This window comes from Epinephelus moara, chromosome 24 (assembly GCF_006386435.1).
Source record: "Epinephelus moara isolate mb chromosome 24, YSFRI_EMoa_1.0, whole genome shotgun sequence".
NCBI lineage: Eukaryota > Metazoa > Chordata > Actinopteri > Perciformes > Serranidae > Epinephelus > Epinephelus moara.
The window spans coordinates 32364845-32387618 of record NC_065529.1 but is presented as its reverse complement, the minus strand read 5'-3'; the positions used below and the strand labels follow the sequence as shown (position 1 = coordinate 32387618).

Here is a 22774-nt window from a genome sequence, read left to right as displayed (position 1 = left end):
CCTTGCCTGCGGGAGCACCCAAGGACCAGGGAGAGGGCAGCTGGTCCTTAGCCACGTCCAGGCCAGGATGTGCCAACCGTAGCCCGCTCATGCCAGCTCTGGCCATCCCATGCCAGCAACTGTCCTTCTGCGTAGAAACTCACGTCAAGCTAAACCTCTGCGGAATCTCTGAGAATCTCGGTGTAGCTGTCTGCCTTTTGTTTGTCTTCTCCTGCTTTGTTTAGGGTTCTTTCTTTAGGAGAAGCAGCAGCTATCAGTCTCTGTATTTCTCTGCAAAGTGTCAGGAGTTATGCCACTTCGAATACAAATTGTGCAAATTAAAATGGTGGGTTTTGATGTTTTGCATAAACTGAATACCGTCACAGCAACAAACAAATAAAATCTCACAGTGTGAGATTTTATTTGTTTGTTGTTTTCAGAATTAAGAATTATAATTGCAACTAAACAGCTGGCAGATAGCTCTCAGTCAGGCTGAGGAGTTGTAGCTTGTGGAGCACCTTAGCAGCCCAAATACAAGATGCACTACATATGGAAACTATAACATTTCCCATACCAACATCTCCTCCTGTTGCTTACAGATTCTGCAGATATCTGTTTATATAGATTACTGTTTTGATAAAAACTAGGAAAACAAACCATGGCATCTTTTGACACGTTTTAAAAAGCAAACATCTCTTTTTTACTAATGTTTTATTTATAAATGATCATTTAAAACTGTAAGTAACATCCTATATGGCTGTTCATTTGTATGTTTAGTTTAGTGTGATGTTTTTCTGTTGCTGGGAGCCTATTCTCCCAAACACTTCACAGACAGCGCAGATGAGACCATTTGTTCCATCCCCTCATTAGCCAATGACAGGCAGTGTCTTCCTGATGTAATCACTGGTCGTTAGGAAAAGGCATTAATTCTGTTATTTACCGCAAACTCTGTATAAAGTATTTATACTCTTGTCTGCGTCTCTGAGACACACAGCTGAACACTAACCAGATATGTCCAATTACTAGGTGAACATGGGCCAGTACTCTGATTGGGTTTCAATGATTAATGAGATTTTAGATGACTTTTCTCTCCAACCCTCTCCGCTGGAACCTCTGGCTCACAGCAGCTGCAGCTAAAGGGACATGAAACCTACGTCTGAGCCTGAATGAATCAATATTCATTGTTTCTTAAGAAATTGTGGTTTCATGATATTGAGCTGCTTAGGCAGGCATTGAAAGCAGATATATCACTCCCTTGACAGATGAATTACGCTTTCAAAGAAGAATCCTCCCATCGTATTTGCTTCACTTGACGTAGGTTTTACCTAAACCTTAAGTGCAAAACACACAGAAAGCTAAAACCTTGGCCCTGTTGATCTCAACCAATTCAAATCATTTTTAGATTTAAATTTTATAGCCCTATATCAGCTAGTTACAAATTTGTCTCAAAGGGCTTTACAACTTCTACAGCACACAGTACAACCCCCGTCTGTCATTAGACCTTCGGTTCAATTGTTTTATTTATCAGTATCAAGTAAATAGATTGAAGTTCAGTAATATTTTTTCTCATTCACTGCAAGGAAGTATATTTTAGCCTTTGTCAGGCGCATTAATGCATTAATAGCATCCTCTATCAAAACCTCGTTAGCAGGTGGACAAGAAGCGGCCATTAGATGGAAAGTGTGTGAGCCATTAATGTGATTAACTGCACTGCCGATACAGAATCCTTCTCAACACATTTTGGCAAGTGCTGAGTGAAGAAAACAACAACAAGAAAGTAGAATTCAAAACGTCAGGAATGTCAAGCTTTCCTTTTAAATCCAGTCTTGGTTGGAGGCTTTTTGAGAAACAGAACAGTGAGCCTGCAGTCAATCTATTTTGGGGCAAATAGCACAGACTGAAGGTGTCTGCTTAGCAGCAAGTCAGACGCATTATGTTCAGTGTGCTTTTGACATGCTGTGTTGTGTGTGTGTGTGTGTGTATGCATGGGGGGGGTGTGTGTGTGTGTGTGTTAGAGAAAGAGAGTGTACCTGACATGCTGTTACTTAGCTGTGAGTGTAGGTGTCAAACGTACTGTTGGTACTATATAGCAAGATCCCACGGAGACTAGGTTTCAGCTCAGTGCCATCCAAATGAACAAACATGACATTCATCCATCCATTGTCTGTCACCACTTATCCATCATCAGGGGGAGACAATGGTTGAGAGGTGATGTACACCTGGGCAGGTCACAGGACCATCACTGACAAGCATGCACGCATACATTCACATGTACAGTACAGGCAGTTTAGAGTTGAAAAACCTGGAGAAAACCTCAATGCTAAAATGGGGCAAACTCCACACAGAAGGGCCAAAGTTGGACAACAGGTTCAACCCTGGAGCCCTCTTGCTATGAGGTAACAGTGCCACTTCACCACTGTGCTGGCCCACAAACACAAACATGACAGTGTACAACAATATGGATTAATAACAACTAGTGTTGTCACGATACCAAAATCTTTGTTTCGGTACCGATACCAATATGAATTTCGATACTTTTCGGTACTTTTCCTAAGGAAAAGTCCTTTTGGATACAAACCTTTAGAACAATAAATAGTAAGGGTGTAACGGTACCAAAAAAAATCATGGTTCAGTAAGTAGCTCGGTATGGACGTCATGGTTTGGTTGCTCAAATGTTTCACCAAGTTTGTGTTGTCTCGTGATGTCTCCCTTTGCGAGGCAGACTTTCTCTTGCCTTTTTTCACGTGTGCCAGCTGCGAATGTTGATACAGGTGTTGTCCTACACACCACTTGCGCAATCTGTGCTCCAATAGGAACAAGAAAGGCGTTTGTGTGCATAAATGAATTAAATAAATTAATGAATTGAATCAATTTAAAAAGTACCGGTATTTTCCAAATGCAGTATAGTACTGTTTGGAATACTCTAGTACCGCGGTACTATTTTAGTACCGGTATACCGTGCAACACTAATAACAACGTACAACAACACTTTCTTGCTATTGTTTAGTTTTACAACAGAGTTTAATCATGTGGCCCAGATTTCCCCTGTTTCCTTGAGAGCTGTAACAATTAGTTGTTTAAACATTCAGTCAAACAACTGCAAATTAATTATAACAACTAGTTAGATAGTTGCTTAGTTGTTTCAGTCTCAAGCAAAAGTGACAATGGCTTCTGGTTCCAGTACCCCGAATGTGAGGATTTGATGCTTTTCGTTGAAGGTCTACTGGGTAGGGTTTAGTGAAATCTAGATGTGAGGTTGCAGATTTCAACCAACTGAAACTTTTCTCATGTGACAAGCATGTAGGAGAACTACAGTGGCCGAAATAAAGACATGAAAATGCAAATGGCCCTATCTAGAGCCAGCTTTTGGTTTGTTTGTTCTGGCCTACTGTAGAAACAACATGGTGGACTCCGTGGAAGAGAACCCTCTTTGTATGTAGATATAAACTGCTTCTTCTAATGTAACAAAACACAACAATTCTTAATCTCAGGTGATTATACACAAGAAAACATAGTTAGAAATATTATATTCCATTTTTGCCAATATATCTCCCTAAATCCCACAGACTGGACCTTTGAATTTAACCCATGCAGAGCCCATTTCAAACATACCTGCTCAGAACAGGCCAGTTTCTTAATCCTTGGTGTTGCTGCTTGCAGCTTTTTCAAGAACAGCTCATCCAAACGGCCTAAGAAAGGACACTGTGATCCCTTGGTTCCTTAGCAATACACCTGCCATGACATAGCAGCAACATGGGGTAGTGGTTATCCCAGAAGTTACATGGCTGATAGTCTGAGTGGGAGGAAGTTCGCTGCATAGATCAGCCTCTCATTGGGCGGAAAGAGCCACCCGCTGAAGTCCCGCACTACCACCTCCGGTTGTGTAGCAGTTTTCAACCGTTTTCAACACGTCCTTTACTAACACTGCATATACTTTGGTCCACACAGCAATAAACCCTTCAAGTGTGAAGTTTACTGGGTGGATGGTTGTTGATAAAACAAACAGAGGCTCCTTCCATTTTAGTTAGCTATCATTGAGTTTTAGACTGATGGAAAGATAAAATACAGTATATGATGATGCAAGATTCAGCCCTACATTGGAAAGTTTGTTTTCTGAGATTTTCTCAGCAAACAATTACTTCATTGAGAAAACAATCAGCAGATTAATCAGTAGTGAGAATAATTATTACTTGCAGTCCTAATTTCCTCAATGAGCAGAGTTCTTCTTAGCCCCATATGTTTGATATCAAACTAGAATGAATATCAGCATGAGACTGTGATTATGTGAAGAGGCATGTTATGAATTACAGAAATAATGACAGATGATGAGATTTGTTCAATTACAGTTGAAGAAATAGAGAGATAGAATAAAAAAATATGGGTAGCCGCGCTATCTGTGCTTTACTGCTTGTATTTCTGTGTGATTTGACAAATTAGAATGAGTGAGTAAATGGAGTGAAGCGCGGGAAATACTGATAAATAAGAAGTGGGGAAAGATGAAAAGGGAGACACAGCGAGATTGGAGGACATGTGTGAAGTGAGATGAGTGAAAATCCTGTAAGAGAATCTGAGCCAAAGAGTAAGAATCCCCAAGTGGCGGAGAGAGAGCGAGCACCCTCTCTTTTCCCAAGTCTCTCCTTCCAAGTATGCTTTGCCCAGTGTTACCATGGCAACGCTGAGTCTTCCACAAGCTGACCACACTCACACACTTGCACATACAGTGTGTGTGTATGTGTGTGTACACAAATTGCACACATATACTGTAGCACCTGAACGGCCACGTGCACAGATGGAAGAGATATCACACACACACAGTAAAAAGGCTCTACTGCTGGCTGATAATAAACACACTCCAGCTTTGAGAGGCAGAGAAAATGCTTCACTGACATCACATAACTATCGAACATTTCCAAGCTACTCGGAGTAAACACATTAATCCATCATCAACAAATTAATCAGCAACAATTTGGATGATTTGGAGGGATTGTTTTTCAAGCAAAAACAACAATATTTTCTTGTTCCAGCTTTTTAAAAAACAAAAATTCATTTGTGTGTTTTCTCTGACAGTAAATTGAATGCCTTTGGGCTGTAAGTCAGACAAAACAAGCAATGTGAGGACGTCACTTTGGGCTCTGGGATAATGTGATAGGTGTTTATTTTGATAACTTGATGATATTTTATAGACTAAATGATTTAATGCAGTGTTGCTCAAAATGGAAATGTATGGAATTTGATTTTAGTAATTTCCAAGTCTGGATAAGTATTGAAATAAGAAAAGAGAGTATGGAACGATGTTTGTGTTTCCAGACTATTGCCCCTCTTCTGTTTCCCAAAATATATAAAATTTAGTATTTCTTAAAATGAATTGATCATACATACAAGCACAGTGTTATTCATGGTGTTTGGAGCCACCAGTACAATCAAAATGTTTACTGCTGTGTGAGAGAGTGTGGGTCAGAGCAAGCTTGATGCCAAAAGAAAGGCAAGAATTATGGCGTGTAGCCTCAGGGATTTAAGTTCTCCATCACTACGGCAGATTTCCATCATTTGGAGTTCATATAGTATTTAAACTTGATGGCTGCATTAGAGAACAGCAGCAATGTTTATGTGTGGAACGGTGCTGAAATGTTTTATATTGTGTTATTTATTTAGCTGGAGTCAATTATATGTTTTACAAATTGCAGATGGGATACATGACTTGGGTGCAGTGTGAAAAATATTTCAGTCAAAGGATTATTTTTTGCTTTAATACCTGCGTGCAACAGTACGCACACTCTTATAGAGATCTGGCTCTACACTGGTCACAGTCTATCCTCCGTCAGTATCTTTAAATTGTAGTTTTTATACATAGCATCACAAATATAACAGCTATTAAGCTTGTCTCAACATTTATCAGTAATGCAGTTATGTGGTTATCAGAAATGTAGATGGACTATCTTTTCCGAGAAAAGTGACCTTTATAACTGCATCGTCATTTCAATGAAAAATGAATAAACAAGGCTGCATCGACGTCGTAAAAATTCCATTAACTTTTATGAAAGAGACTAAAAAATGCTGTGGTAACAATATTGTATTATTATTTATTCAAGATGTTACTGGAAAATAATACAAGTACAGGTGGCAGCAGTTAGTTTACTTCCTCGTTGGGCAGAGATGAACTTGTCTTGTCAGTATGAGCTACAGTACCTGACTACAGTCTTCTGGCAATTATTTGGCAACATAACAGCATACATTGTAAGCGTGTAATACATGCTAACAGTTGGACTTTGAAACCATTTATTACATAATAATCATGTAGCTATTTGTACTTGGATGTCAAATGTGCTCTTAAAAATCTACTGAGAAGTCTGGAGTTTGGAAACATATGGAATATTCAAATGGAAAATGTGTTGGACCCCTGTAATCGCTTCATCAAGAATATAATATTCATGTTAACTGGTAATAAAAAATAATCTAATGATCATATCAGAATTATATTTCACACGTGTTATGTGAAAAACTGCCAGCTGCTGTGTCTTCTGTTCACACTGCTCTGTCTACAATTCAAACACAATCCATGTAGTCATTTATAAATGTGGATGCTGAGATGTTCACTGAACCGCAGAAGAACACGGCTCTAAATGTACAATTACAGATTGCAATGGGTTGAGCCGTATGCCTGAAATAAGAACATCCAAATTTGATTCCATCCATCTTCTCCTTCCATCACCCTCCCACACAGAGCAACCCTTTCACCTGCTCGCTGCTTAATTATCACTAGCAGCTATTTCAAGCCTTACACTGGTCGCACTGCGCTGAAGAAAAGAGCATCTCATTGATTGAATGGATCACAGAACAAACAGTATTGAGTGTTTGTTCCTAAAATGTATTCAGCTGAAGACCTGAGAGTCTTCATACCATGATTTTCTTTATACGCCATATCAGCAAACACAGCCATTGATAGTATAAAATCGTGTGTGCATGAAAGGATATAAAACAAGGGGTAAAACAATCAAAATATCTTTAAATCATCAAAACGGATAATGAGAAGTTAATAAAATAACAACCACAGGTAGAAACTAGTATGTATCACTGCAAATATTTGGCTGAAAATAGAAATAAACATCTGAAACTCTCCCTGTCTTCCCCTCTCCAGCCCCCAGATAAGGAAGGCGGTCTGCCGAAGCAGGTTGGCAACAAGACCGAGTGCGGCCTGCTGGGATTGGTCTTGGACCTGAAGCGGGATTACCAGCCAATAAGGAACCAGCTCCCCGAGGAGAAGCTTTACAAAGTCTACACCTTCAACTCTGTCAGGAAGTCCATGAGCACTGTCGTCAAATTACCTGATGGGAGCTTCCGCATGTACAGCAAGGGAGCTTCTGAGATCGTCCTCAAAAAGTGAGTTTGGTCTTGTGATAAAAATGAGATGGTTCTGATAAAAATAGCACAGCAGCACATAACCTTGCTGTAGAGTAATATGATATAATCAAGTGCTGGTTTTTTTTTTTTTTTCAGTGTATAGCTAATCGATTTTGAGTGCATTATGTACTTGAGGGTATAACATATTGCACATTCCCTAGGCAGTGAGAGTGGGCTGAGTTTCCACGAGAAGGTCACAGAATTGTGACATTTTACAGAACATTACACAAACAGTACAGTAACAGATGAGTAACTCTGAGAAAAACATGAGAGGCAGTTATAAAGCTTACCGCACCCATTTAGGGAAAGAGCAGAGATCTATTGATGATGAATGACATTAAGATGAAACATTAAATCCTAATAAACAGATAAACAGCCATTTCACTGTGAATTAAGCTTTTCACATTAATGCAGATGAAGCTACAAAACACTTCACTGACATTAGTCATTTTTTTGCACAAATTACAGTTGATTTTTTTGGATTAGCTACGGGTGCTTTTACATCTGCCCTGTTTGGTTCGGTTCAATTGAACTCAAGTTTGTTTGCCCTCTACATGCGGTTCATGTGGGCAGGTGTGAACACAGCAACGGCACTCAGGTGTGCACCAAAACAACCATGTCTGCTTACAAACGAACTCTGGTGCGGTTTGTTTGTGGTGAGAATGTGTTCCGACCTCGATCTGAACCAACTGCAATCGCATGACACATTGTTTGGGTTAAACATGAGCATGTTACAGTCCTGGAGGATTATTAATGTGCACCTCCTCCTGTACTGTCTTAATATGCACATTCAGCACATCCAATGCATCAAAACATTGTTTTCTAGTTGGAGCCGTGCCTCGTTTTCAAACTGTATGGTTTGACTAAAATGAAACAATGACAGCAATATAGTCCACGATGAGCAGCGCTAAAATCAACCTGCGTAGTTGTCCCTCCATTGTGACATTAGAAAGTGTCACATTTATCTTGCAAGTGTACTCTTCTTCAATGTTTTGTTAACTTCCTGGATTTTTCCCACATGGAAATTCTGACCAATCAAGAGCAACTTTCTCATGCAGGCATTTGATCTGGTCCGCTTGTAAATGCGGCCGTGAGAACACGAACCAACTCTAGGCAACTTTATAACAAAATTAGTCCCTGATTCAGACCAAAGCCAGACAACTCTAGGTTTGAAAGCACCCTTAGTGTGAATGAATTTCATCCAACTCTGTGTGTTATTTTCCATTTGTTTGTTTGTTTATTTGAGAAATCCATTTACTGTAAACCAGATGTTAATGTATTTTGGCTGCAATAGTAATTTAGGCTAGTGGTTCCCAACATTATCTGTCTGATGTCTGATTATCCCAAAAGCCCTGTCAGGTGAGCTCAAGCAACCCTTCATCAACACCACACATTTTGTTCCAGATTTGTTTATTTATATTGATTTTAAATTGTATTATAACTGATGTTATTTAACACCATTAATCATAGAAAAGTGGATATTGGGATAATATTTTACTTCTACCTTGGAATGACAGAAGCTGGACATTCCAACTATGGATTGATTACTTTAAGCTAACTGTGTTGTGTTGATTTTAGTTTCGAAACAGCAGATGACAAAACAAGCTCAGTTCAGGAGCTTTCGATCATGTCGCTTGATCTTCATCAGCAGATGGAGTTAGAAAAAAGTTATTAAAGATATTTTTCATATGTGTGAAGAATTGAAATTAAGAATTGAAAGACTGCATTTAACACTAAGTACTGTTTGAAGTGCGTACATAGTCCAGGATTTTTGACCTAACATTGACAAAACCAAAGTTACAATACACAATTTGAAATACCCCCAATCCAACACTCCACCCTTAATTACAGATGTAGCCATATCCTGAACGAGGTGGGCGAGTCGAGGGTTTTCCGTCCACGGGACAAGGATGAGATGGTGAAGAAGGTGATCGAGCCCATGGCGTGTGATGGCCTGAGGACCATCTGTGTGGCGTTCCGTGACTTCTCCGGTCATCCTGAACCCTCCTGGGACGACGAGAACAACATCCTCAGTGACCTCACAGCCATCTGTGTCGTTGGGATAGAGGACCCCGTCAGGCCAGAGGTAAGAGAGAGTGACATACTGAGAGGAGTGAGCGTGCATGTGTGCTGCAGCACCAGCAGGCACTGTTCACTGGTGTGTCCTCACCTCACCTTTTAAGGTTTTATACATTTATGAGATCTCTTCAGTCTTTTCAACACTTTATTCTTTTTATATATTTTAATATTTCAAGTGTCTCTACTGTGCTACTTGTGTATGCCGCCCCAGGAATAAATTAATTATCATACATCACTCATGTATCCTCTACTATATTAACCATCTGTGCTACACTTACAGTTTCATACCTTTGAGGGTGTTCAGACTTTTCTACACACAGTTCTGATATATCTCACACAGCTGACAGAAAGGCAGCCTACAAATTATAGACAGCAGTCAATTGCATCCTGTTTGCCAGCACTGTGTGCAAAGAGAAAGTCTTCATCTCTTTCTGATTGATAGCATAGATCTGAAAAACTGTATGTAAGGTAAACATGAATAAAGATTAATTTAAAGATTACTTCTGACTGTGAAAAAAGGAGATGTGTTTTAGTGGCGTACAGTTTGATGGAGGTATTTATAGAAAGAAGTAATGTCGACCCCTAATTACTGTAAAGAACTGTACGTGATGTCGGAGAATTAAATCAGCATTTTAATTGCCAAATTATACTCGTATATATACAGTTTGGATAAAAAGTCACTGTAGTAACAGAGTATTAGATATTAACTGTTATTTACTGTGCACTACTCTGTTAAAGTTTTTAATGTGTAAGTCTGTGCCAACCTTTAATAACCTCTTTAATACACTTGTTCCGAATTTCAAATCCTAGGATTGTTAATAAGCTTTTATTTAGTTGGCAAAGTTAATCCATTCCTAGAAAGCCCAGATTTAAACACACAAACAATTTTATGGACCGGACCAGCTCTTCTCCTTTTAAATCATCCCCCTTGTTAATATCAAACTTGAAAAATGTCTGAACAGTCTTTTATCTTAGTTAGAAGAACTCGCCTATTTATGGTTGTACATTTATTAATTTAATCTCAATCTCATGTAGTAATTGATAATGTCATATCTAAACAGGTGGAGACAAACAGTGAACAAAGCAGCACGACTCTGGTGACAGTAGCAGCCTGCACAGAGAGCTGACAGAGAGGCATCATGTGTCATTTAGAAGACTTGACATTAGAGTGTGTGTGTGTGTGTGTGTGTGTGTGTGTGTGTGTGTGTGTGTGTGTGTGTGTGTGTGTGTGTGTGTGTGTGTTTGTCTGTGATCAGTTGCTTCACTGATGATTGCTTCACTGAATGACTATTGACTCATGAAATGTGCACCCCAGACTGAGCTGATCAGCTTTACCTGATTCAAGACTCAGTAACAATACATTGCTAATATTTTTCACATGCTGCTACTTCTATGTGTTACAGTTTCAATGTTACATTGTGTGAATGTGAATATGTACAGTATTATATATAGATACTACTATATATATATATATATATATATATATATACATATACATATATTGGGTCTTCAGTTGTGCAGTTTGTGGGTGGGACAGCTCTAGGACATTACTGTGCGGATGCCTAGTGAGACACTTTACTAGATATTTAGGCGATTGTAGAAAAACGTCCTTGTAACTAAGCACATTTAAAGGAAGACTTCACCCACAAAATGATCATTTGTATATCATTTACTCAGCCTATGTTACGCTGAATTCCTGAAGAAAACTGTTTTTCTTGCATACCTCCACAGTAAACAAAGAATCCAAAAATCCAGAGGAATTGAAATCATAGGGGTCAGCGTTAAACAACAGCCAAACTATATATACTCTCACACAGCTCATTTTGTATAATCTCATTTATACACTCATTTAAACACTTGTAAAGAGTCTCATGCACGAACGGGTAGCATGCAGGGGTAAGCTAGCAGAGCTTAAATGCATGCACTCGCTCAGGTTGTACTTGTGTGTGGTTGTAAATAAGAAGGTTTTCGCTAAAATGGTATACAAGCATAAAAGTGGATAAACGAGACCTGGATTTTACTGCACGAGTTACGGGAGATATTTTTTACTTGCGCTTATTTGTCAGTTTGCAGATGAAGATTTTAAATGTGAATCACAAAATATCCCTGTTATTGGGAAAAAAATCTTCAATATGTCATCTGTAAGCCCTGTTAAAAGCAAAACGAACAATTCATAGAAATAATTTAAGCATCAAGAAATCATTTCAAGTCTTTTAAGATGAATTTCACACGAAGAAAAGGGAGAATTATAATTGGGCTAAAGACAGTCAGGTGGAACTACTGCATGTACAGTAGGAAACTGACCTCACTTGACAGCTCCTGTGCAGGTACAGGGGAGCAGGAAGCTAACTGACTACTGCATTATTCAACTTCCTCCTTTCATCTTTTTTTCCATCCCCCTCCTCACTCTCTAACAAGGGCTCTCATTCAACCTCTCCCTACCATGTTTTCTCCTTTCCACCTCTCTGCAGGGCAGGGGTTGACTTTCACCTTTGTCTGGTTGCTCTCTTTTTCTTTTGACTCTCTCTGCATCTACCATCCTCTCCCACTATGGCTTTCTCTCTCTGTCTGTCTGAAACTGAGTTATGTAAGCATCTGAACAGACCTAGATAAAATAAATAAGTACAGAGAGAAGAAGGGGAAAAGAGAAACCATCGTCCTCAAAATGAATAGGCAGACAAACGGAACTAGACGAGCTAAAGAGAAACATCTTTTGTATCACTGTTATTTAAGCAAACTATAGAGGCGTTTTGAAAATATTAAATAAATAAACTCAGAAAAAGTGAGAAATATGCTGGAAAAATTTGATTATTGCATGTTGGACATGCAATAAAACAGATTTCTGCAAAGGCTGCAATGTTTGTGATCAATTAAATCACACGTTAGTGTTAACATAGTCCTTCACGTTGCTCTAAGCCTGGCAGTTTGCAGCATTTTCCTTTTCCTCTGCCACAGAAGTCACTTAACATCTGACATTTCCAATAACTGATGTGGAGAAGCAGTGCACCGCTGCACTCCAGTGACATCTTTCCAGGTCTCATAGTAAGACTGGCTAATATTGGAAATGAGATGACTTTCCGCTCTGCTAAAAAGGTCACACAGAGTGGTAAACATGTTTTTGGTTTGTTTATTAGTCTCCAATTTCTTCCTCCGGAATGCGATGTTCTTTTAATAACTAGCTGCTCTGTAGGGTTGCCCCCAGAGAGACAAGAGAGAAGAGAGCAGAGAATGAGAGAGAGAAAGGGGGAAGAAAGAGAGGAGGGGAAAGATAGTGGCAGAGAAAGATAAACAGATTCAAAATCAGATTCATGTCAGAGGGATGTCGGACTGTAGGAGAAGGAAGACGGGTAAGGAGAGAAACGGAGGAAAACGAGAGTGTAACCAGATCCGTATTAGAGACACGAGAGGCTTGTTTTTCAGTCTCACCTACTAGCCTCCTACCCTCGTCGGGCCAGATTGTATTTTTAATAAGCCTCCACTCTCCTCCTCTCTCCACCTCTTCTTTCGGATGACCAGTCAACTAGAGCAGTGGGAATCCAAAGGAAATAAAGAGTAAAACGGACAGCAGGGATGACAGATAGGCAGACGGGAACTTGATATCTTGATAACAATGACTTAGTGAGAGCGGAGAGGGCAGGATGTAATAACTTGCTCCACTTGCCACAATATTTACTGCAAGAGCTTCTTTATTTTGTCAGATCATATTACTGAAAACTGACTTCTAATGAATTAATATAGCATGTGCTTTTTGTTCTGTTTCTAAGTGTTAACTATTTTTGACACATTACGAAGTCAGCACATGTATAAATACTGATGTTAATAAGCCTCTAAAAGCATATTTGTGAATATTATTCTCACTTTGAGCACGTATTTTAACGTCCTTGACCTTTTCCTCCTTGGGAATTTGCTTGGAGATTTTAGCCAGAATTTACTCTTTATTTAGTATTTTATTTTGTGTGAGTGATTCATATTTGTTTTTTTAAAAGCACATCTGTTTGTTTTTCTTATTGAAAATCTGAATACTTCAAAGGAGTTAATTTGGTTTGATTAATTTGAAGTAATTTTTAAAGCTGCATTTCTAATCTTTGATGTACGTTGTAAGACACTTATGAAAGAGCACATAACCCATTTAAATTCAGAATAAACTACACGATCCTGTTGATTACACAGAGGGCACTGCATGACCTTCCCCTCAGTTATTTTCTGACCTCCTCATTCCTCACTCTATTTCTCAACCACTCTGATCCTCAAACCTCAGCCTTATATCTTTTCCCTGCCCCAACTGCAAAACAAAAGGTAATTTGGGGGGGGGGTTAAATAAAAGACCATTGCTATGGACGCAGTTCTGATAATAGACACTTTGAGGAAGCAATAAAATAATTTTTAAATCAACATTTTGTGACAAAATTTGGATTTTTTTTCTAGTAAGTAGCCTTACATAACGGACAATAGAACTTCTTGACTTGAAGAGTTTCAATTTTCTTCCACTTGTGCTACTGGTTATTTTAGGTTTTAGTGTTTATATCACATGTGGCCACTGATGAGCAAAAGTTACATAGTCTTGCTTTAAAGCTATCTATGATGGTTCATATATTCCAATTAGAAGATGTGCAATTAGCAAGTAGGATGAAATTATTTGTTTCTGTTTGTTTAACCTCTACCTCATTAAAGACCTGCCCTCCACTGTATAGATTCATTTTGCAATCTAATCCCTTTAAGCAAGTCAAATCCTTTGTGTGTTACATGCATGAGCAGCTTGATTTGGCAGTTTAATGTCCAATATGTTTACACATTGCGGTGGTGGATTCATTTTGTCTTCCATCTCATGTTGCACTTTGCGTGTGTTTGTGAGTACAAGCATGCTCCCATGTGTATGTGCAATATGCCCAAGTGTCTGTGAGTGTGAAGTGGAAAGTATGCATATTCCTGCCTCCGTGTGTGTGTGTGTGTGTGTGTGTGTCAAAGAGAAGGAGATAGAGTCCTAGTCCTATATGTGCAAATGGATGTGAGTTGCTGTTACTGTATGTGTACACATTTGTTTGCGTGTGGGTTTGGAGAGCAGTGCTCGCCCACACTGACCTTTGTCAGGAAAAATATGTGTTTCTGAATTAATACTGTGCTTTTGCTTGCAGATTCTACCACACATCAATCTCCATACAATAATATCTCTCAGTTATTCTACTTGACTAACATCTGGAGGGAAAAGAGCTCAGATAAAATGCCTCATTCTATATCTTGATAGATGGATAAAATGAAAGTTTATGGAGTTAAATTGGCTTTGTATTTGTGTTTTGTCTGTTAAAGATAGCAGTGTTGTTGGTACTGGTATGTTCTTAAAGCAGCTATAATCAGTGTTTTAGCGTAACAGCTGATCACATGACTACTTCTATGTGAAAGGCGTAAATCAAAGTGACAAAGAGGATTAACTTGACTCTTTTTTTGGTTCAACTGGCTTTCATACTGTAACATTGTTTTCTACACAGTGTGACAGTATGACAACATAAGCGACTAGCTGGTGAATATCGTGGAGCATTTAGCAGCAAAGAGCCAGATATTTGTCTTGGGAGACCAAAACAGAGCAAAAAGGAGAAAGAATATTGGACTAATATTCATCAGGTGGCCACAAACATGTCTACAAATTGATGCTAATGTTGCTGCTTGTGTGCTGAATGTGTAAATAACAAGCTGTTTGCTCACCAAATCAACTTAAAGGTGACATGTCAGTGTTATGTTTACAGCTCTTAAGTGACCAAAAGAATCAGTTATTGCAGGGCTCAACGATAAGCATTGCCCAATTGCCCAGGACAAGTTAACAATTCCACTGCAGACTAGTAAATCTAGCAACTAAAGAATTAAAGGCATTGTTTTTTCTGGAGCCGATGATGAAAGTAGCTAAGGAGTGAGCCGTAACGCTTCCTTCCCAATCTCTGTTGAGAGTTGCACATGTGCAGTACTAATCAGGCACTTGAGAGAAAATGGCGCGGTTAATGACAAAGATCATGAGCTGAAGTGTAAATGAGCATTTCAATTATCCTGGAAACAGTTTGGTTGGGTGGTGTTAGAGGACGTGGACAGAATAAAAATTAAATATGACAATCAACTTTATTCTTTGTTGTTATTTGACAACTGCTATAAATAAAGCAATTTGTGGTCCAACCAGGCAAATGAAATAAAACATTAACATTGAACCCTGCATTACAGGTGCCCGATGCTATCATGAAGTGCCAGCGTGCAGGCATCACAGTGCGCATGGTGACAGGAGACAACATAAACACAGCCAGGGCCATAGCCATCAAGTGTGGGATCATTCACCCCGGAGAGGACTTCCTCTGCATCGACGGCAAAGAGTTCAACAGGAGGATCCGCAATGAGAAAGGAGAGGTACAGTAACCACTATTAGAGTTAGTCAGACAGCAAGACAGGCTGAGCTCAGGAGAAAGAAAAATGTCTCTCTCAGTCTAAATCACCACCACATGTCCTTTTAACATGTCTGTGTGTGTGTGTGTGTGTGTGTGTGTGTGTGTGTGTGTGTCCGTCCAGGTGGAGCAGGAGCGTATTGACAAGGTTTGGCCTAAACTCCGAGTTCTGGCCAGATCTTCCCCAACCGACAAACACACACTTGTCAAAGGTGAAATGGTTGCCTTATTTCATTTTCATTACTGCTCATCAAAATGAGACTCACCTTGTTTTAACATGTTCGTCTGTATATAATATGTCAGTTTTGCAGAGGTAGTAATTACCTGAAATTACTCACATCGATTAGGGTTTTATTGTCTTTCAGATGCTGTGTTCAGTGTATGTGTACGTGTGTTTGACAGGCATTATTGACAGTACTATGGCAGATCAGAGGCAGGTGGTGGCTGTGACAGGAGATGGGACCAATGATGGACCTGCACTGAAGAAAGCTGATGTTGGCTTCGCCATGGTGAGCAAACCCTTGTTTCTGTTTGTATCATTTTCTGCCCTGCTTGCTTTTTTTTAGGGATCGATCTCAACATCTGCAGATATCTTCTTCACCTCTGCAGTATTTAAGGTTTTTTTCTCAGGCACTCTGCCTCTGGCAGTGTAGATTAGGAGCTCCCCCTAGTGGATTTTTGAGCTCACACAATATCTCTGCAGTACATAGAACTCTACAGAATACTGGAAAACATAATTTGGTACTCAGCTGTTATGCTGTTTCCTCTATTTCAGGTTTCCTCACTAATTAATAATTTGACCTAGCACCATTTCCTTCTCGGTCCAAAAACTTAAGGAGGTTGTTCCCGACATTTTTTGTTATGACTCCATAGCCCTGTCAGACAAGCTCAACCACCCCTTCATAGTTACCACCTGTCTTGTTCTAAATGTGCTAATTTTAAGTGATTTTTTTGGCTAATGTGACAATAAATGTGCTAAACATAAGCCTCACGCTATATATATAATCATATATGTGTTTTTTTCCCTCCTAAACACAAATCGTAATTTACATTTTATCCAATTAACTAGGCTACTCAGCAGTCTGTCCACACACACTCAGGAAACTGCAGAAGTGCCCCCTAACTCTAACCCCTTTGTGGGAATCACTGATGTAAGGTCTAAGCTGGTCAGAATACTTTTGCTCGCCAAACACACAGATGTGTTGGTCGATGTGGTCGCTACTTTTTATGAAGTCACGATCTCACCTGCACACTGTTCCCCCATACTTCCTGAACACAGCAAAACAAGAAGAAAATAAGAAAATACAGGCAGAAGACAGAGTCTGTGCAGATGAATACACCCTCACACACTTCCAGTGATGATTGTTTTTTACGAAAGTCCTGCTTAGTATACCTTTAACATTCAGTGTCAATGTCAATGAGTTTCTTCTGCTTATATGTCTCTTATCATCTACTCTGTTGGAAGGACATCGCTGTAGTCTGATATTTACACCCTACATGGGTTAAACGAATAGACCACACTCACAAACATGCCCTCACATGTAGCATTCATGTAGCATCATCATTATCAAGCATGAAGTTGTCTGAATGCAGCTATTGTCTATAAGGTGCTGCGCTCTGCCACTCATTACATTATCAGGCAGCTGTCCTGCTCCTCCCATAGAAATATGGAGCCTCCTGTCATCAAACCAACAACACACACACACACACACACACACACACACACACACTTACCCCTTAATTAATCTGTGTCATTTTCCATCATCGGACCAAATTTGTGTCCAGAGACAATTTTTTTCCAGTTGCTGTAAAGTTGATTTAAACAGATTTCTTTAATTTTCTAAGTGGTAGGTTGAGGAATAGTGCAATATGATGCAATGAATTCAAGTTTCTTTCTGACTGCACCTTTTCTGTTTCCCTTCAGGGTATTGCTGGTACAGATGTGGCCAAAGAGGCGTCAGATATCATTCTGACTGATGATAACTTCAGCAGCATTGTCAAGGCTGTAATGTGGGGCCGGAATGTCTACGACAGCATCTCCAAATTTCTTCAGTTCCAGCTTACTGTCAACGTTGTGGCCGTCATTGTGGCTTTCACTGGCGCCTGCATCACACAGGTCCGAGGCTTGTGTGTGTGGGCATGTGATGGGGTTATATTAGCATTACTGTAGTCTGATCTGTACTTTGAAAGCTGTTGAGTTACTTAGTTACTTATCACCCCTGGTTGTATTGACGTTATTGAATTTTTTTATTTCAATTGCCGTTACATTTCCGCAGGACTCTCCCCTGAAGGCCGTGCAGATGTTGTGGGTGAACCTGATCATGGATACTTTTGCATCTCTGGCCCTGGCGACAGAGCCTCCCACAGAGTCTCTGCTGAAGAGGAAGCCATACGGTCGCAACAAACCTCTCATCTCCAGCACCATGACAAAGAACATCCTCGGACACGGAGTCTATCAGCTCATCATCATCTTCACACTGCTCTTTGTTGGTATGGACTGTGATTTTGCTCTGCGGTGCTTCAGGGGCTCTGCATCTTAATAATGTGACATAAAATGGGTTTAGAGTTAATGACATCATTCTTACTGTCTATTTTTCCCCTTGCAGGTGAGAAGATCTTCGACATAGACAGTGGCCGTAATGCTCCTCTCCACTCTCCTCCGTCTGAGCACTACACCATCATCTTCAACACCTTCGTCATGATGCAGCTCTTCAACGAGATTAACGCCCGCAAAATCCACGGAGAGAGAAATGTCTTCGATGGTATCTTCAGGAACCCCATCTTCTGCACGATTGTTTTTGGCACCTTTGCTGTTCAGGTAAGCAGATGCAGATCATTATGTATTTTGGTTTCTTATTATCACAAAATAGTCAAATTGAACAAGTGAATGGTTTCTTGAGTTCTTTGTGCTTTGCTTTGTGTAGATTGTGATTGTGCAGTTTGGAGGGAAGCCATTCAGCTGTCAACCCCTGGACCTGGAAAAGTGGATGTGGTGTGTTTTCCTCGGGCTTGGAGAGCTTGTCTGGGGACAGGTAACACACTCTCATCTGTTTCTTTCAGTTCTCCCTCTTCACTTGTTCTCTTACATTTATTCTAGTTCACCATGTTTTACTCTTCCTCTGTGTATCTCTACTGTACTGCATGCGTGTCACCTTTCCTCCTGACCCAGTGCTCTGTCTTTTCTGTGGGTTAGGTGATCGCCACCATACCCAACAGCAGGTTGCGCTTCCTGCGGAGGGCAGGCCAGTTAACTCAGAAGGATGAGTTACCAGAGGAGGACGTAAATGAGGACAATGAGGAGATTGACCACGCGGAGAGGGAGCTGAGGAGAGGGCAGATCCTCTGGTTCAGAGGACTCAACCGCATTCAGACTCAGGTGAGGACCCGAGTGTAATCCCGTCGCTGTGATCTGTTGTTTTATTTCACAGAGCGATATTGCTGGAGTGATTTTGCCTGAAAGAATGGATATATGGATTTTTGAAATTTAGATTTAAACAGGGTCACTCTTATCTCTCATATCATTACTTAAAGCAACTACAAGAAACTTGCGTTGCGTGTTGTTTTTGGCAGCCCCTGCGGACAAAGCAGTAGTGTTTCCATGAGCACCACTGCCTCGTGTCATGAGGATGTTGATCTGGCTAGTGTGTAGCCTCTTCATCTGTTGAATGACTAACCAAGGTTGACTCTTGTTTTCGTCCGTGCTCTGTCAATCTCACTTCAGCTTTTTTTTGTTCTTTAAGTCAGCTTTTCTTTTCTCTTTGCCGATTGTGCCTCAGTATCAGCCATAACCACAAAATACAACGTCAAAAAATAAAATTCTCTAAAGAAAAATCATACGTACCACTTGCACGTGCCGCTAATGTTCTTGTTTTCTCATGTAGGTCATACAGAGGCATCAGCATTAAAGTGACGCTGTTTCATAACCAGTTAAAAACTTGTAGTTGCTTTAACAACAGTTGAGGTTTTGTGAGGTCAGTTAAGCACCAATAAACATCAACAAGATTACATTTCACCTGTGATGTTTTCTGACATGCTTTTTGTTTGACTTTTTGTCTGTCTTTGTCATTTAGTCCATTTTCAGTAGGAAGTCGCACCACCTCAAACATTACCTGAGAAGCTAACCCCTAAAGAAGAAGTGCTAGATCATATGTTCGTCATGTTAGTCAGTAACAGCCTTAAAGTCATTTTATCTCAAGATGGTTTATTCAGGTACATGAAGATGCAGCTCTCTCTCACTGGACCGAGGCGATCACCCGTGTGCACCTGTGGAAGATCGACGGTCAAACCTCGGGGAGTTAAATACAGCTGGACATAGTCACTGAATTATTCTCACTGTGACCAACTCTTCACGCCGTTATCACTGTGATATACAAGACAGTTATGTCTGTGTGTTAAATTTGATTTCATTTCACTGATGTGTCACTAATGGTGCAGGGTGAAGCTTTCCCACAACGTGATACTGTGAAGCAGCAGCATACAGAGGCAGCCAAACACAGTTAAGAGACAGCAGAGAATACAGGTTTTAGGTATTAAAGGAAAACTGTGGTTTCTTTCAACTGAAAGAACAGAATTTGAATTGTTGAGACATCACTGAAAATGGGTCCAACAGGGCAACAAGCAAGAGTGTTCAGATGATCCATCAGAATTTAAACAAACCCTCAGATTAGTCAGATTTATTTAGAAGAGGAAAATGGAAGAAAAACTATAAATCACAGGTTACAGGATGATTTCCTGTTTCAGCTTTCACCTACTATAGCTGCTGTAGTTGTGCACACTTAAAGATATCCTATGTAATGGCAGATTATTCGAGGCAGTATACAGTAGGGGCACTCAGTTTCACTTTTATCGCAACATAAGGCAGTTTAACAAATCTGGCAACCTTTCTAATCGTCTGACCACTTGTGGCCGTTGCCCTGATGCAGATGTTGCCACTCAAGATTTCACAAATTATAAAGTGAGTACAATGTTATCATAATCAATAGAACTGATCCCTGAGCTGCAAAACAAAACCCAAGTTGTACTGAACCACAGTTTTTCTCTAATTCCTGAACTAAAGCAGAGATGCCACAAAACATAATACCTTGAATGATGTAAATGGCTGCATCTGTATGCTATACAATGACTCGCCAGTCTTTTAAAGGGTCAGTTCACCCAAATTAGCAAACTCTTTTACCTCTTGAGGTATCTCGCCGTGCAGGTGGTTTGGTTTCATTTGTTTGGCTTTTAGTGATATCTATCTCTGGGACTTTTGTTTCCGGGTACCCAGTACAAAGGAGATGAATGGAATTCAGTTGTGTGATGCTGACATGATTAAAAAAAAATGCACTTGAAATATTCACCAGCAAAACCTCTTTCCTAAAAATATTGGTGCCATTAGTCTGAATAATCCCCCCAGTAGACTGTCTGTAGTCTTGATAGGACTGCTTCCTCTATCCAGAGTGGTTCCAATAAAAACTGTTAATTGTGAGGTATTTATAGATAGAGCGGGACAATTAATGTTTACATGCACAAAATATTCAAGTTTTTTGCCCTTATTCCAAAAAAATGATGTGTTCCTACTAAGCTGTTTACTTGACTAATGAAAATAAATTTTCTACTAATATTTCTGTTAACATGCAGCTGTGCATACTCCAGTAACGTGCCTTAACGTGCTGTATATCATGCCAAAATATGGAAAACTAAAATAGCTGAAGCAGCTTGTGCCATTTGCATCAAACTAGGATTTTTTCAAAGTTTAACAGTGTGAACGCAGCATCCTTCTTTCCTTCCTTTAGCCTTCTTGAGAAAGTTAGTGTTGCAATATTTGGGCACATCCAAAAACCTGTTGATATCCAAGTCTTTCATAATCTTTAAAAGTAGGTGTGTTTCTCCCTCCGACCAGAAATGTGGACTTTTCTCTTGGGCATGAATCTCTACCACAGCCTTGCTCACTGTTGGCTAGTTGGTTTGTGTACAAGACATCCAAGACAAGGTACAGAATCGACTGTAAACAGACAAGAGGCCATGTGTCACAAACTGCAGGAAAAACCCAAACTGAGACGCGTTTTCCAAATCGCTGAATACATGCCCAAAGAATGCCATTCAAACTTGAATAATACCGACATATCCCACATGTATTAATCGGAAAATGCTTGATTTGGAAAGAGACCTAATTCAGAATACCTGAATGGAATATGCTTTTTTTCATGACCAGCATCAAATTCAGAATACGTCATATTTAAAATAATAGTGGATTTTTAGTGTGCATATAAACATAGTCACTGTTTATGTGAAGATGCATTGCTGTTGAATTTTTTGGTGCAGTTCTGTGAGCACCACAAGTGAAAACTCCTTCACCTCTGTTGTACTTGGGTGGTGGCGGGAATCTTGAGATGAGGTAATTTGGGTGAACTAACCCTTTGGGTCAAATTCACCATGTTGCTGAGGGGATACTGCACCCTGACCTTTCGCTGTCTCCCCCCATCCTGTCATGACTGAGACACTTTGTACTCCCTCAACCACCAAAGTCACCCAGCCAGTCAACCTGTGTTGCCATTTGGTCTCTGTCACTCTGAGCAGCCATTTGTCCTCTCCTGTCCCGCTCTCCTCCCACAGATTGACGTAGTCAACACCTTCAAGAGTGGCACCTCCTTTCAGGGGGCGGGGGCTCTGAGGCGCCAATCATCCACCACCAGCCAGACCCAGGATGTAACCAATGTTTCTAGTCCTAGTCACGTGTCCTTGTCCAATGCCCTTTCCTCTCCTACAAGCACTACTGCTGCTACTGCTCCTCCCACTACTGGCCGTGAGTCAGAACTCTGTCAGTCTGCTTCTCTGCTCTCTTTGCTTCAGGGGTGCCATCATGTCATGAACAAAAACTTATTTCTCTCTGCACACTGTCTGGCTTGATATTCTTAAAACAA

General features: G+C 40.1%; 1 protein-coding gene across 7 annotated transcripts in view; it reads left to right on the top strand.

Moving 5' to 3' along the window:
* atp2b2 (ATPase plasma membrane Ca2+ transporting 2) overlaps positions 1 to 22774 on the top strand; it is a 132869-nt gene that overhangs the window by 101724 nt on the left and 8371 nt on the right. For 3 of the 7 annotated variants that reach the window (XM_050038711.1, XM_050038710.1, XM_050038709.1), the window contains exons 13-22: positions 7115 to 7356; positions 9229 to 9463; positions 15658 to 15837; positions 15997 to 16084; positions 16275 to 16381; positions 17797 to 17988; positions 18149 to 18362; positions 18479 to 18690; positions 18797 to 18904; positions 19066 to 19248. In XM_050038711.1, coding sequence (XP_049894668.1) covers positions 7115 to 7356; positions 9229 to 9463; positions 15658 to 15837; positions 15997 to 16084; positions 16275 to 16381; positions 17797 to 17988; positions 18149 to 18362; positions 18479 to 18690; positions 18797 to 18904; positions 19066 to 19248 — 1761 coding nt within the window. Of the gene's footprint in view, positions 1 to 7114; positions 7357 to 9228; positions 9464 to 15657; positions 15838 to 15996; positions 16085 to 16274; positions 16382 to 17796; positions 17989 to 18148; positions 18363 to 18478; positions 18691 to 18796; positions 18905 to 19065; positions 19249 to 22466; positions 22657 to 22774 lie in introns of all 7 variants that reach the window. The other 4 variants (XM_050038715.1, XM_050038714.1, XM_050038712.1 and 1 more) reach the window with 2 other exon arrangements.